The sequence below is a fragment of the Amaranthus tricolor genome, chromosome 15, assembly GCF_026212465.1.
Source record: "Amaranthus tricolor cultivar Red isolate AtriRed21 chromosome 15, ASM2621246v1, whole genome shotgun sequence".
Lineage (NCBI taxonomy): Eukaryota > Viridiplantae > Streptophyta > Magnoliopsida > Caryophyllales > Amaranthaceae > Amaranthus > Amaranthus tricolor.
In genome coordinates, this window is record NC_080061.1 from 6,122,959 (window position 1) to 6,140,035 (window position 17,077).

At 33.9% G+C, this 17,077-nt stretch overlaps 2 protein-coding genes across 2 annotated transcripts; one reads left to right on the forward strand and one right to left on the reverse strand.

The window, feature by feature from the left end:
- The first annotated feature begins 17 nt into the window (after nt 1-17).
- LOC130801230 (vacuolar-processing enzyme) lies at nt 18-7,746 on the forward strand. Its single transcript, XM_057665024.1, has 9 exons — nt 18-674; nt 1,028-1,192; nt 4,332-4,488; nt 4,958-5,043; nt 5,136-5,335; nt 5,862-5,910; nt 6,006-6,215; nt 6,969-7,175; nt 7,280-7,746. The coding sequence occupies exons 1-9, from the start codon at nt 438-440 to the stop codon at nt 7,460-7,462; spliced, it is 1,494 nt and encodes a 497-aa protein (XP_057521007.1). The 5' UTR covers nt 18-437; the 3' UTR covers nt 7,463-7,746.
- Nucleotides 7,747-14,628: 6,882 nt separating this feature from the next.
- Nucleotides 14,629-15,718, reverse strand: LOC130801231 (auxin-responsive protein SAUR36-like). The gene has a single exon (XM_057665025.1). The coding sequence runs from the start codon at nt 15,502-15,504 to the stop codon at nt 14,977-14,979; it is 528 nt and encodes a 175-aa protein (XP_057521008.1). The 5' UTR covers nt 15,505-15,718; the 3' UTR covers nt 14,629-14,976.
- Nucleotides 15,719-17,077: the final 1,359 nt, after the last annotated feature.

Consider the following 17,077-nt stretch of genomic DNA (forward strand, 5'->3'; position numbering starts at 1 on the left):
GATTTGATGTTCTGAAATTTTGTCCAATTTTATAATCGAATTCGATTTGACTCGACTTAAATATAATTTACATTTATGAAAAAACAATATGAATACAAAATCTGATATCAAACCCACCAAAAAAACTCTGACCCAAAAATAACTCGATCGCTCAAATCAACAACTCTAGTTCCATCCCACGCAATAAAAAGATAAAAAGAAACAAATGAATACACTCAACAGAAAACGTAAGTCCAAGAGTAACACATGCTTCACACAGGCCAATTCCCAAGACTCTTCACTTCCCTCACGTGTCAATTCCTCCTTTTGCATGGCTTTTTGCCTTCTTCCTCCTCTCATCTCTTTACTTTCTTCTTCATATAACCACATCCCTAATTTCCTTGAACTTCAAATGCTTGCTTTCATTTCTTAGCTTCATCTCATCAGTTTCTAATTCGATGGCTACTCTGAAATCAACCTTAGGTATTCTTGCAGTGTTAGCCTTTCTAACTCTTGAAATTCTATGCATTTCTTGTGAAGCATATAGGCCATGGGAGATGAACATTCGATTGCCTTCTGACAAGAAAGAAATACAAAAGGAAAAAGTAAATCAAGCAGAAGCTCAGAAGGATTCTGGTACTAGGTGGGCTCTTCTTGTTGCTGGTTCTCAAGGTTTTGGTAATTACAGGCATCAGGTATACATTTCTCTCTATTCATTCTTCTATTTTTTTTCTTCGATGTGGGATCCCGGGTCCAGGTAGCATATATAGACTATACAACATATTGTTCTACAACCATCAGCTTATGCTTCTACTCAATTAGTTTGAATTATATATAATATTCTGGGCTATAACCATCAGTTTATCAACAATCTATTCAATAGTTGTAGCTTCAGGGCATGCTATAACTTTTATCAACAAAATTATTTGTTTTGTAACACTATACCTTTGTCTGAAATGGGGTTTAGTCTCTGATGAGGTTTATTTCATTACGTATATTTTTTCTCTGTTTTCGAGTTGTTGAATTTGGGGTGTAAATTTCATTGCAGGCAGATGTTTGTCATGCATATCAGATATTAAAGAAAGGAGGATTGAAAGATGAGAATATAGTAGTGTTTATGAATGATGATATTGCTAATAACCCCCTTAATCCAAAGAAAGGTGTGATTATCAATAGCCCTAAAGGTGAAGATGTATATGCTGGTGTTCCTAAGGTAATATTTAAATTCCTTTTATCAGATTTATTGTTCTTTAATTATAAATTTTTCAGAAATTTTTGGTTGTATGTGATTTGAATGAGAAACAGGCATGGAGAAAGTTTAGGATTTCACAAACCGAAGGTATTAATTTTGTGATATTTGTATTCTATCCCACATTGACAAATCAAAACATTCTTTAATACTTTATATAACTTCACATGACTTATTTCGAATGCCGAGCCTGGTAACGTGGGCTTGTGACCCTAGTGGGGGCATTACTGTGATGGAACATGAATTCAGCTTGGTGGGTTGGGCCAATGGTTGGCGCCAAGCTGGCTCGCCCTATCCAAGATGGGAGTTGGCCCATGTGGTCTGGGCGAAGGCCTGGACTTCATGAGGCCCTAGAGTGGAGGGAATCGCGTGAGGCTGGTTTCACAGAGCAACGAAAACCTCCCTCTCTTGTCAGTGGAAGGATAACGGGCTAGCGTCTCCTTGGTCCTCCAATGCCTAGCTGGCTGGGTTCCTACTTGAACCATCACTTTTTTGTTTTTTAGTGTAAATAATATTGCTTTAGTCAACACAACCAATGAGACAACCATGAGAGATTGTTACTAATTTGTTTCGGGATTAAAACTTTGGCATTGTTGCCACTTTGAAAACTTCTTGTTTAGAATTTCACTTTATATGATGGAGATCCCGGGCCTGTGACCCAAGTGGGCTCCTGAGCTGGGCCAAAAAGTAGCTATTATGCTGGTCCGCCCTATCCAAGTTGATAGTTGGCCTATGTGGTCTGGGTGAAGGCCTAGGGGTGTTTAATGGGCTGGGCCCACATTTTGAGCCCTTACCCGGCCTGTATTTAGATGGGCTTTGTAAGGGCCAGCCCAAAAAAAGAAACGGGCTAGGGTTGGAAACGACTCTTTGTAAATAACATAATTAATGTATAATTTAAATATTATAAATGACAATGTCAATGGAGATTATTAATATTTTTTCAATTCAATTATTATAAATTGATAAAAGGGGATTAAAATAATTGTTGGTAATAAAATGGGCCGGATTGAGCTGGGCTGGGCTTTGAAAACCCAGACCATTTAAAGCTCATATGTTTAAAGGGCTTTTATCCAATCTGGCCTATATTTACTTAAAACTCAGCCCGGCCCTTAATCAGCCCATTGAACCATTGACATTAATAATATCTTCCATTGACATTTATAATATTTAAATTATACGTTAATTATATTATTTATCATTTGTAACCGTTTTTGAGACTATCCGTTTAAATATTAACCTCCATTGAGATTATTCAATTTAAATATGTATAATTTTTGTCAAAGATTAATAACCCTGTTTTGGAGATTCTGGCCCTAAAGTGGAGGACACTGCGTGAGGCTGGTTTCACAGAGCAATGATAACCTCCTGCTCTTGTCAGTGGAAGGTTAACGGGTTAGTGCCTCCTTGTTTCTCAATAGCCTGGCTGGCTGGGTTCTCACTTGAACCGTCACTTTTATTTGGTTTTTTATAGGTTAACTCTTAAAGAGAATTAGTTGTGATTTATATGGTGATTGCATGTGTGAATTTGTTGAATTTACTATTCAATGCAACAGAAGAGACATGAATTTAGCCTACATAACCAGAAAAATGACTGTCATCCTTTTTGTGTTTTGTGGCCTAATTGCAGAAGTTATTTGTGAAAACGAGGCTGAGGGTTTGTCGTCTTTGTAGTTGGGTGTAAAGTTGGACCTTCAACCATAGTGTGTAAAAACAAGGCTGCATCTCATCGGCCACGTAGCAAATGTTTTAAAAATAAACAAATTCATATTTATCGCATTGTAAATGTTCAAGAAAACATGGTTAGGGTCGTAGGAAAGGATATCTTATGGTTTTGGGCCGTAGGAAAGGATATCTTATGGTTTTGGGCCGTAGGAAAGGATATCTTATGGTTTTGGGCTGTATGAACGGATATTTAGGCGTTAGAATAACCACATCACTCTTGTTATTGCATCACCGTTATCATGATCGTGATCGTTGCCGAATTTTTACACGATGCCTTTCAACCTTTAAAATCTTTATTTTAGACAATCCGGCTCTGGCTACAACCTTTGAAAGATTATTACCTTCCCAAAAGAATAGAAGTCTATGATAATAGCATGGAAAAAGTTAAGGGATTTTACAAACCAAAGTTGGTATTAATTTTGTAATTGTACCACATCAAAGAATAACAACTTATTTTAATACGTTATATTGCTTCAGATACATGATAATTGCTGAGTTCAGTAACGTGAGCTTGTGACCTAAGTGGGGGCATTATTGTGATTGGGCCAATGGTTGGCATCAAGCTGGGTCGCCCTATCCAAGTTGAGAGTTGGTCCATGAGGTCTGGGCGAAGGCCTGGACTTCTGCCTCCCTAAAGTGGAGGGCGTTGCGTGAGGCTGGTTTCATAGAGCAACGAAAACCTCCTGCTCTTGTCGGTGGAAGGATAACGGGCTAGTGCCTCCTTGGTCCTATATTGTCTAGTAGGCGTGGTTCTTATTTGAACCATCACTTTTTCCCTTTTTATTGTGTAAATATTGCTTGAATAAGAAAATTAGTGGAGATTTATATAGTGGAGATAAATTTCAGGGAAATTTCACGTGGTGATAATGAGTTTTTTACTTTTTCACAAATGTTTTTTTAAATGCGTTTGGTGACCTCGAATTTTCAACTTTTCTATGTGGTAGACAAAATGTTGTTTCTGGTTAAATTAAGTACTATATATTTTTGATTGGATTTTGAAATACGTGGTCAATTAGGTTGATCATAACGTTTGTTTTTAAAAAAAAAACGCCATTATGTTGGATAAAAATAGTGTAATTAACAAAAAAAAACTTCCTTTTTGTCCATCACGTGGAAATATTAGAAGGTCAAGGTCACCGACTCACCACGTGGATCAAAAAAAAATTTGTCTACCACGTGAAAAAGCTGGAAAATCAGGGTTACCACATGAAATTTCCCTAAATTTAATTATCTAAAGTCAAAGTTTGTAAACAGAAGGAACAAAGGATTTAATTTTACACCTATTTTGCATTTAGTGGAGATTTGTGTACTTTAGATTTGGTTTTGTAGTGTAGTGTAGCTTATCGTTTGATGTTCATGGCCTGATCACGATGCATCATAGGATTATACAGGGGAGCAAGTAACTGCGGAGAACATGTATGCAGTGCTTCTCGGTAACAAGAGTGCTGTGAAAGGTGGCAGTGGAAAGGTCATCGATAGCAAACCAAATGACAGGATCTTTGTATACTACTCCGATCATGGGGGTCCTGGTGTGCTAGGTAAGTACGTCTGTAATTCTCTTTTTGTTTTTCATTTTTCAAATATCTGTTGTAACTAGTACGTACACAATCGATAGCAAGTGTCGGACTGTGGTTCTTTTGTGACACAATCCCATGTAAATGGTCTAAAACTATGTTACATGGACTCGGGTACTGATGTCGGATACTGGTACGTGTCCAAGTATTGGATACGTATAAATTAACAATTTTACACCTAAAATGAAGTGTCTTAAATGAAGTGTCTTAAGGGCCATACCAATGTCCGTGCATCAAGGATTGAACACGGGTACATGAAATAAAATGAAGAATCTGAGTAACATATATCAAGGATCGAATACGGGTACGTGAAATAAAATAAAGAATTCGAGTAACATAGGTCTAAAGAAATTGACAAGAATCTGACTTTCAAATAACGATGTTGATGTGTGCAATTGAGAATTTGAAACAACGCTTTTGGGATTGCTTGCAGGTATGCCCAATTTACCATACGTGTATGGTAAGGACTTCATTGAGGTTTTGAAAAAAAAGCATGCTTCAAAAGGCTACAAGGAAATGGTAAGTGGATGCAGATTTCTAAGTAGAGACATCATAAGAATTTGTAATGCTGTGAAATTCAACTAACGAATGTGGAAAATTTATGTTTTCAGGTAATGTATATTGAAGCTTGTGAAAGCGGAAGTGTTTTTGAGGGATTGATGCCTGAAGATCTGAATATATATGTTACAACTGCGTCCAATGCCGAAGAAAGTAGCTATGGAACTTATTGTCCTGGTATGGACCCTGCACCGCCTGCTGAATTCACGACGTGCTTAGGGGATTTATATAGCATAGCCTGGATGGAGGACAGGTAATTTCCCTATCAAATATGTAGGTGCCCCTCATATTTTTTGGCTACTATCGAGTATAGTCAACTATTCCCAAGGTTGTTGCTCTCGATCAGCTGGTTTGACCAGCTGATAGTATTTACAGTGTTGACTGATTTGCTAGCCGTTAAACCATTGGTTGTGAAGATGTTTGGTAAAATTTTGTTTTTGCCAGTTTGCCATTTTTATTAGAGAAAACGTGGATTAATAAGCCAAAAACCAATACAAAAGTTATTCATAGTAGCCTCTTTGTTTTGACTTAAATTCTTTTACAAACACTTACTGTTAGCTGTTTGATCGACCAAAAAGCCGAAAGCTTTTAACCAGCAAAAAAAAAGCTATCCGCGAAACGCCATTTTATATAGGCAAGCAGATCAACATCTTCAGACTTGAACTCATTTTCTTATATTTCTCAACTGAGAGATAGTTGCTAACTTGTCATGCATTGGAGCACAAAATGATTCCCGAGAGGTATATATAAACTGAATGTTTTATAACTTTTTTCTGCAGCGAGACGCACAATTTGAAGAAAGAAACCATCACCCAACAATATGAGAAGGTAAACATATTTTGAGCTCAATCAGTTAAACACGAGATTATAGTTATATAGACAATAAGGCTCTCGTTGACAGCAAATGTACGTATTTTTTACAGGTAAAGGCAAGAACGTCAAATTTCAACACCTACGCGGCTGGATCCCATGTGATGGAGTACGGAAATAAAAGCATTAAACCAGAGAAAGTGTATCTATACCAAGGTTTTGATCCAGCGACTGTGAACCTTCCCGCTAATAGTTTGCCTCTTGATATTACGTTAGGTGTCGTAAATCAGCGAGATGCAGACATTCTCTTCCTCTGGAAAATGGTATGCCTGCATTCAAGTCCTTTAAAACTCTATATTACTCGTATTAATCGGTTATGTTTACCTGGATACCTTCTAATTTACTTCTACTTCCGACTTCCTAGGCCCCATATCAGATTATAACCAACTTGTCTTGGTAGGCTGATGGGATCAAATTCTCTTTGGATTTTGGTGTTATTACCCCTTGAGCCTTGATTAAACTACCACGGCCATGGCCAAGGCCATTAACCCTTGAGACTTGACTAGGAGTGCTCAATGGGCCGGGCATCCATTTTGAGCCATTATTTTAGAAAGGCTTTGCAAGGGTCGGGCCTAAAACAGGCTCAACTATAATTAAAATGAAACGGGTTATAAAAGAGTTCAGTTAGATTTGGAAACGCCCTTTATAAAGAACATGATTAATGGAAAATTTAAATATTATAAATGACAATGTCAATGCGAAAAATTTAATTATTATAAATTAATAAATAGGGGTAAAAATAATTAGAACTAAAAATGGGCCAGTTTGAGCCGGATCGGGCTTTCAAAGCCCAGCCTATTTAAAGCCATATGAAGTTTATGAAGTTTAAAGAGCCATTATCCAACCCGGCCCATATTTACTTAAGTCCGGATCTTATCCGGCCCATTTAACACCCCCTAGCCTTGACCAAAGCCGCCACTATATCAACCAGCTCTAAAATAAAATTTAAACTAGCATCGTATGTACATAATTCCATGCAATGAACTGCAAATTTTTTGTGCATTTGCTGCGCGCAGTTTGAAAGATCAAAAGACAAACCAGAGGAGAAGCATAAAATCCTTACAGAGATAACTGAGACAACGAAACATAGAACTCACCTCGACAGTAGCATCGAACTGATTGGAAAACTCCTGTTTGGACTAAGCAATGGCCCTTCCATTTTAAGTGCAAAACCAAAACCGGGTTCGCCTCTTGTCAATGATTGGGATTGCATGAAATCAATGGTAAAGAAACCAAGCTCTTAGCTGAGGTGCTTCATAATTAACTAGTATAAGAACAAGTTTAATAAGATTTGATTAAACTTAACACTTATGTTTTACTTCTTTAGGTTCGGACTTTTGAGAAAGAATGTGGTTCTTTAACTCAATACGGCATGAAACATATGCGAGCCTTTGCTAACATTTGCAACAAGGGGATTTTACTGTCTGAAATGGAGGAAGCTTGCATTGCAGCATGCAGTTGGCGCAACGGAGGGCAATGGCATCCTTCGTTCTACGGTTATAGTGCTTAATTGATAATTTGCCCTTTAATCTGCAATGTATGTGCAAAAGGCCTACAGTAGTCCTATATATTATTGTAGTCCTACATATTGTTGTATTATATGTGTCGTATATGTAGTTTGTATTCTAAGCTCCGCTTGCGTTTGTTTGGACTTGTAAAACAAAGCTGAGGGTTTGTTCATGATTGCTGTAGCCATCAATCGTAATGGTAATTGTTAGTCGTAATAGTAGTTTGTTAAATTACTCGAACCGTTTAGTTTATCCAATATAAAGTACCATGTCGAATTCTCGACATCCGGACAAGTAGAATGTTTGGACACTTCATTCTAAACAACAATAATGGGACTTCATTGTAATTAATTAAACAACTAATTGGACTTGCAACTTATAAAAGCTTTTATGAGACAATTATATGTTGTACCTTCGCCTATAGTTAAAGTAATTGGATTCTATGTTAGAGGAGCACTATAGAAATGTAATGAGAATCATCAAAATATTTGGATGTTAAGGAAAAAAAAAAGGAAAAAAATTTTATACTCGAGTTTTGAGAATATAAATATCGTATGTATATACTTTATTTATAAACAACCTATGAAATGCATATTTATTATTTATTAACTAATTATTAATTTTTATTTTATGTGAGTAAATTATCAATGGATAGATGTAGCTAAGTCTTAAAAACTATTTCCTTTCACTGAAAATGAGATAATATCTAAGATATTTTAGTAAACTTAATTAAATATAATGGAAGATCTAGAAAAATCTAGAATTTTAATTAAATATAAAAATATCTAAACTAAAGAATTAAAAAATAAAAATATCTAAGATAATATAATGGAAGATCCTAGAAAAGTAATTAAAAAAATAAAAATATCTAAGATATTTTAGTAAACTTGCACTATAAATACCCATTGATGTAATCAATTTTTTGTGCAATGAAGAACAATATCCATTCTACATATTCACTCATCTTCCTCTCCAAATAAATCCATTCACTATTTTACCATCTAAATTTTCCTACATTTGGTATCAGAGCTAATTAAAACCAAGACCTCCAAACAACCTAAACACATTAACCAACATACTCTACAATAAAATAAACCTCTAACCACAAAATAAAAAATGACCTCAACCACTAATTACCCCCAAGTTAATTGGGTTCCCACATTTAAGGGAGAAAAATATGAACAATGGGCTATGCAAATGAGGTCAATATTTATCTCCCAAGATTTATGGGAATTAGTACAAGAAAGTTACGAGCAACCACCCAAAGATGACACTAAAGAGTCATCCTCTTGGGATGAAACAAAAATAAAACAATATAAACAAAATAGGATAAGGGATAACTATGCCCTATCCCTATTATATCGTGGAGTCGACGAGGCAATACTTACAACGATCATGCCTGCAAAAACAGCTACGGAGGCTTGGAGGATCCTGGAGACAAAATACAAAGGTTCCGAAGAGGTAATTCTTTTTAAACTCCAATCACTATGTAGAGAATTTGATAATCTATTAATGGCAGAAAATGAAACAATACATTCATTTTTTGACCGAGTCACTAATATAGTTTATCAAATAAGATCAAATGGTGGTAAAATAGAAGATGAAAATGTGATTCGAAAAATATTAAGGAGTCTTTCACAAAAATATAACATTATTGCCACAACAATAGAAGAAGTTAACAAGAAAAATTTATCTCAATTAAGTATGCCCGAATTAATGAGATCACTACTTGCACATGAAGATAGATTAAAAAGATTTAACGAAGAACCACTAGAACAAGCATTTCAAGCTAAATTAAAATTTTCTAACGGTGAAAATAAAAATAGTCATTGTAAAAATTATGAAAAAGGACAAACATCAACTAATTGTAGCAAGGGGAGAGGAAATTTTAAAAATCAAAGGAGTCGATTAAATAATCAAACTGACCTTTATTGTAAATTATGTAAGAAAACTAACCACAATACTAATGATTGTCGGTACAAATGTAAGAGGTGTAAAAAACACTCTCACCTCGAAAAAGATTGTTGGTATCGACAAAAAGAAGAAGCAAACTATTCCGAAAACAATAATTCCGGAGAGCAAATATTTTACACTGGATTAAATGCACAAGAAAAAGTAAGTGACATATGGTATATTGATAGTGGTTGTTCAAATCACATGACTGGCAATAAAAATTATTTTGTCACTCTTGACGAAAATGTTAAAACACACATCACACTTGGCGGCGGTAAAAAAGAAGATGTCGCCGGAAAAGGAACAATCGCCGTTAAAACAAAAAATGGCTCATCAAAATTAATTCATGAAGTTTTTTATGTTCCCGGACTTGCATAAAATTTATTAAGCGTAGGCCAATTAATTAAAAAAGGATATATGGTTAAGTTTGAGAATAACAAATGTCAAATCTATGATAAAAATAAGGGTCAGATAATAACAACTGTTGAAATGGCTCTTAACAAAATATTCCCATTAAAATTGCCATTTGAAGAAAAATTGGCTTTAAACTCAATAAATGATGAATCCACCTTATGGCATTTGAGATTCGGGCATCTAAATTTTAACAGTCTAAAACTATTAAAACAAAAAGAAATGGTAATTGGACTACCATCAATAAAAAATGAAAGTAAAATTTGCGAAGGCTGTATATATGGCAAGATGCACAGATTGCCATTTCCTACCGCACCTTGGAGGGCCAAGGCTCCTCTAGAGCTTGTTCATGCAGATATCTGGGGTCCTACCAAGAATCCGTCTCTTGGCGGAAAAAGATATTTTCTTCTGTTCATAGATGACTACTCCCGCATGATGTGGGTATATTTCCTGGAGAAAAAATCATAAGCTTTTTCCCACTTCATGGAATTCAAAGCCCTCACAGAAAATCAAAGTGGGCATTCTCTTAAGATTCTTAGAACGGATCGTGGCGGAGAATTTACAAGCAACGAATTCAACAACTTTTGTAAGAAGCATAGGATTAAAAGAGAACTTACAGCAAGGCGTACACCTCAACAAAATAGTGTCGCGGAAAGGAAAAACCGCACTATAGCAGAGATGGCCCGCAACATGATGCAAGGTAAACATCTACCCAAAGGATACTGGGCCGAAGCTGTTCACACGGCAGTATATATCCTCAATAGATCTCCCACAAAAGCAGTTAGGGATTTAACGCCATATGAAGCCTGGCACAAGAGAAAGCCAAGAGTAGAATACCTCAAAGTGTTCGGATGCGTAGCTTATGCCCACATCCCGAAGAAGAATCGGGAAAAGCTCGACGAGAAGGGAGAAAAATGCATATTCATTGGATACAGTCACAAAACAAAAGGATATCGCCTTTACAAGCCTGAATCTAAACAATTAATCATCTCTAGAGACGTAATTTTCGACGAAGCAGCCGAATGGACGTGGAAAGAAAAAGAAACTGAAGCTCGCGAAGGAGATACTCTCCTAAGAGATCCAAGTGAAGAAGACAGAGCAGACCAACCAACAAACCCATCATCTCCGAGTCCAAGTACACCTGAAAGTACAAGATCATTCCCAAGCTCAAGAAGCCAAACATCACGTTCAACTCCTCAACCTCAAGAAGCCCGAAGATCAACACGAGATCGGCAACCGCCATCATGGTTACAAGATTACCATTGTGACCAAGCAATGATGGCTCTCTTCTCTAGTGAGCCACAAACATTTCAAGAAGCAGCACAAGAAGAAACCTGGATTGAGGCTATGAACGAAGAAATGAAAATGATCGAGAAGAATCACACATGGAAACTTGTAGACAAACCACAAGACAAGGAAGTCATCGGACTCAAGTGGGTCTACAAGGTGAAACATAATGATGATGGCTCCATCAACAAGTATAAAGCAAGGCTCGTAGCAAAGGGATATGCGCAACAACCAGGAATCGACTTCAACGAAACATATGCACCAGTTGTCCGCATGGAGACAATCAGAACAGTCCTGGCATTAGCAGCACAGCATCAGCTACCAGTCTTTCAACTCGATGTCAAATCAGCATTTCTAAATGGTGAACTTGAAGAAGAAGTGTACGTCGAGCAACCGCAGGGATACGTCATCAAAGGCCAAGAAGACAAAGTATACCGCCTTCGAAAAGCTCTGTACGGACTCAAACAAGCACCCCGAGCGTGGAACAACAACATCGACAATTATCTTCTCCAGCATGGTTTCATCAAGAGTCCGAGTGAACCTTCACTATACATCAAGACACAAGGTAACAACTTTCTCATTTTATGCTTGTACGTGGATGATCTAATCTATACAGGCACACACCCAACGATGATCGAAGAATTTAAAAAGGCTATGATGAAGGAGTACGAGATGACAGACCTTGGTACAATGAAATACTTCCTTGGCATACAAATCAAACAAAGCCCAGGAAAAATATTTCTATCACAAGAGAAATATGCAGAAGACCTTCTCAAGAAATTCAACATGGGTGAATGTAAACCGCTGGCTACACCAATGGCAATCAATGAGAAGTTATCAAAGTACGATGGCAAACCAAAAGTCGACGGAGCAATGTATCGAAGCTTGGTCGGCTCTCTTATCTATCTCACACATACAAGACCAGATATAGTCAACGCTGTCAGCATCGTATCCAGGTTCATGAGTGAACCGAGCAAGGATCATCTAACAGCAGCAAAGAGGATTCTCAGATACATTAAGGGAACAAAAAGCTATGGGATCATGTACGAAACTGAAAAAGATTTCAAGCTCACAGGATACACCGATAGCGACTGGGCTGGAAGCGTGGATGATAGAAAAAGTACAAGCGGGTACGTATTTCAGCTTGGAAACAAAGTGGTCTCATGGTCATCAAAAAAACAGGCGACAGTAGCTTTATCATCAGCAGAAGCAGAGTACATTGCAGCAACAAGTGCAGCATGTGAAGCAGTCTGGCTGAGAAGGATATTAATCGATCTACAACATAAGCAAGAGACACCAACTACAATGTTCTGCGACAACATGTCAACAATAGCAATGACGAAGAATCCAGTGTTTCATAGCAAATCAAAGCACATCGAGATACGACATCACTACATTCGTGAGTTAGTAGATAAGAAAGAGATCGAACTACAATTCTGCAAGACGGAGGAGCAGCTCGCAGACATTTTCACAAAACCCATATCAACTGATAAATTTATCGAGTTCAGAAGACAACTTAGAATTCAAGAATTTTCAGATTAGGGGGAGTGTTAAAATAATCTAGAAAAATCTAGGATTTTAATTAAATATAAAAATATCTAAACTAAATAATTAAAAAATAAAAATATCTAAGATAATATAATGGAAGATCCTAGAAAAGTAATTAAAAAAATAAAAATATCTAAGATATTTTAGTAAACTTGCACTATAAATACCCATTGATGTAATCAATTTTTTGTGCAATGAAGAACAATATCCATTCTACATATTCACTCATCTTCCTCTCCAAATAAATCCATTCACTATTTTACCATCTAAATTTTCCTACAGTTTTGAGAATATAAATATCGTATGTATATACTTTATTTATAAACAACCTATGAAATGCATATTTATTATTTATTAACTAATTATTAATTTTTATTTTATGTGAGTAAATTATCAATGGATAGATGTAGCTAAGTCTTAAAAACTATTTCCTTTCACTGAAAATGAGATACTTATTATTTCACGCTATGTAAAGCACTTATTCAATATTTAATATTCCTTATTATAAATAACGAAATATCCTTTATTATACATAACAAAATACTATAAATAGTGGATATTAATAATCTTTGTATTAATATGAATCAATTAAATTTTACATGACTACATTTTAATTTATAGATTAAGAAAAATACAAATTAAGAATAACAAGTGAATAGTGCTAAAAAGTAAATGTCTGATTGTGAATAGGAGGGTTTATCTAGAGTCTAGACAATTAATATTATTAGGAGAGACAAGTTAATAAATTGTAAATAATAATAATAATAATAATAATAATAATAATAATAATAATAATAATATAATAATAATAATAATATTAATAATAATAATAATAATAATAATAATAATAATAATAATAATAATAATAATAATAGAAAGTGATTAGTTGCTATTTGCTATGCATGTGGACCAAAAGAGAAGATTTGATATTGATCCGGAGGTGGACTTGAGATTTCAATCATGGATTTGGGTTCAGGTAATGGTAAGCAACTAACCAACATTTGAATATTATAAAGATGGGGAACTAAGTTACCAAAAAGGGAGAATCATATTGATATTCAATTTCATAATATATACATGTTTGACACAATTGTTAAGAGTTTTAGCTCAACAAATCAGCTTGTGAAATTAACTTTAAAATTTACTTTTTGAATTTTCAAATTAACTTCTTGTTAAGGTGTTTCGAGAAATTAGGTTTTGAAATTAATTGTTTAAATATAAAATGAAAAAAACATATATATGAGAATATGATATTCATATCTTGATAATGAAATATACGTCTTGATAATGATGATCTTTTAAAAAAATTTAAAACGCTATTGTGTTGTTTCTCAAAATTCCCATAAAAAGCCATTTGTAAAATGTTTATTTTACCAAATATACCGTACTCTTGGTAATTTGCATCACCCTTCAATATTAATTTTAATTTCTGCGTGATTATCTATACAAAGTCTTTTAATAATATAATATAAAAATAACTAAGTAAATAACATAAAAATTAATTAAGTCTTTTCACTAATACAAAATCACCAACCATTGATTGTAAAAGATTTTTGTTCAAACAATTCCAAGAACAATCGACCCCACAATAAGCTATTATCAGCTTGCAAATTGCAATTATCTAAGTCAATAAGTGAATACCATTAAGAATATTATTTCCAATTATAAACAATTCCAAGAATCAGCAACCTCAAGGCAATAATTGTGATTAAGGAAATATCATTAACTCCTAATAACACAAACGAAAAATATACTATTTTCAAAAGGAAAAACTTCATAGTCATGAAAGTTGAAAAGGTTCATTATTGAGTAATTAAGATTGGGAGAACCATTCCTAATTAGTATTATTATTAATATCATTAATTCATCATCAAAACTAATTACAAATTTCTAACATTCTCAAAATTGAAAGGGAAAAAAAAAGAAAAAAAGAAATACTCACAATTTTAAGAGAATTTCTCATCATAATTATATTACAAACATGTACTATGTAGTATGTACAACCCTAATGGATTAACTACCTTTTCAAATACTACAACTACCTCAAAGTGAAAAAAACATACACAAAAATATTTCTCTATTTAATCGACGCCTATTAACGAATGCAAATTCGATCACAATCAATAATAAATTTATGGACCATAATTATGTACTAATCTAGTAATAAAAGGCTTTTAATTTCACCTTTATAATAATCGTTCGATTCTCACCGTCTGGTCAGAGGGATTAATTTTTCTTTCCCAACTTTATCTTCGAAGCAAATTCATTTAGACGGAGCAAATATAAATTAAAATATTATTGTTTGATCTCAAACCAATCATAGAAACAAACATTTGGCTCCGGAAATATTATTATTTGGACAATAACCTCCGGGTCGGGGCAGACATTTCCGATTTCCTGCAGCAATCCTCATCTGAACATTCTCAAATTCCGATATTGGACATGGTATAGTTATCCGACCCGGATGATCAAACCCATAAACATTCTCTGCCTCTTCCAACAACTTCCCAAACAGAGGATGATTCAAGAACAGAATAGGCACCAGAACACGCCGTGTGTCACCTTCTGGCTCCTCCACGTGTACAGCCAGATGCCCCTTCGGAATGTGAATCGGTTTTGAGTCAATCACTGAGTCATGACCAACTCGTACGTATCCCCGAGTTGCTACCGAGTTAAGCAATCCGCGTTTAATCTTCCTTCCCCAATTGCACAATCTCGAAATTGTCTTGCTTTTTTCTAACTTCTCATATTTGCTTAATTTTGATCTTCTCCGGATGATCCATTTAAAACCCCGAATCAATTTCCGGCCCAATTTGAATCCCCTGTTTCTTTTTCCGATCATCATTTTGATCAAATTAGATAAATACTTAAGTATAATTAGGAATAATTAGAGTTAATTTGATGATATTGAGTAGTTTAATGACGTGGGTTTTTGACAAATAAGCCAATAGACTTTTTTCTTTGTAGTTTTTTATGGTAAAATATCTGAAACACAGGATAGAGAAAGGTTGGAGAGGAAGAAGATGAAGGTGGGGTATTGAGTAGGGAGATATATAGGAAATCAATGGAGAGTTTATGGTTATTTAAAAATGTAGGAAAATAAGATTAAATAATGCTTCACTTTTTTTATTTCACAATTGCTACTTGTGATAAGACTTTTCTTTTTTTTTTTTTTTTTTTTTTGGGATACTAGACTGTTTGTTTGATGCAGTATTATGTTTATATAATTTTTTTTAATTAAGGTTAAGACATAAAGATTTCTCTCTTAGGGGAGAAAGAAGTAAGGTGGTATTTGGCCAAGTTTTTACAACAATTTTATAATAAGAAAGTTAAAATTTGTCAAAATATTGTGTTTCTCAGAAGTTGGAATACTTTTAAATAAAGCTAAAAATAACTTTTATAAGGATCTACAAATTATAACTTCTCCTCCTAATTTCTGAAGGAGCTTTATACTTTTCTCATCTTATGTTAAAAAAATTCTTATATTTTCTCCAACTAATTGTAAAAATCTTTTTCATTACTTTTTTTTCTCTATATCTTCTTCCAAAATTCAAAATTTTCTACTTTATTGCATAGTTATCCATTTGTTATCACAACCAACATCGCAATTATTTGAAGTAATTTTACGCTAATTGAATATTATGCGATCAAATTATATCAAAATTTCATACATGTTTTATCTTTAAATTTATAAACACATTTAAATATGTTTTTCTATATAGTAAATTGTCAAATTTGAAATTTATTTATATTTTCAATTACTTTAGTGTATTTGAATTTTTTTGCTAACATTATAGTGATTATTTTTTAGTGTATGCTATATGTTTTTCCATCATATAACAACACTAATTTTAAGTAAACATAGGAAAAAAGGGCCAAACACAAATTGTTTTTGTTTCCCGAAAACTCTTTTTAAAAATATAAGGCCAAACACATCTGTTTCCAAAAGTATTTCTCTAGAAACAATTTTTTACAAAATTACTTTTAGAAAACAAAAGTTGATTTTCAAAAGTTGGCCAAACATACCCTAAATTATTTTTGTATGGCTTTGTTTTTTTTTTTCCATATATATGTTCTTACGAAATTTTAGTATCAAATTTTAATCATAATTTATCACTAATATCTATATGAAATCAGATATATTTATGTGCGATTTTGATAGTTTCGTTTCAATATATATATTCTAAATATTAACTTTCTATAATTTTTTAAAATTCACAATTAAATTATTTAATTTTTAAGTTTGCATTAGGATCCAAAAAAAAAAAAGTAAATGAAAATTTAAACAAATGAAAAAAGATAGAGTATTTCTTTTTTTTTTAATTAATTTAATTGATTTTAGTAATGAAAACTCATTTTATTGATTGTAACTCAATCTTACTTATAAAAACAAATTTTTAATGATTTAAACTGATTTT

What these genes read in the sequence shown, in the direction of transcription:
- LOC130801231 (XM_057665025.1), bottom strand. Translation starts at nt 15,504, where the DNA reads ATGATGATCGGAAAAAGAAACAGGGGATTCAAATTGGGCCGGAAATTG.
- LOC130801230 (XM_057665024.1), top strand. Translation starts at nt 438, where the DNA reads ATGGCTACTCTGAAATCAACCTTAGGTATTCTTGCAGTGTTAGCCTTT. An exon ending in TATATGCTGGTGTTCCTAAG is followed by an intron (nt 1,193 to 4,331) that starts GTAATATTTAAA and finishes GATGCATCATAG; the next exon opens with GATTATACAGGGGAGCAAGT. An exon ending in TGGGGGTCCTGGTGTGCTAG is followed by an intron (nt 4,489 to 4,957) that starts GTAAGTACGTCT and finishes GATTGCTTGCAG; the next exon opens with GTATGCCCAATTTACCATAC.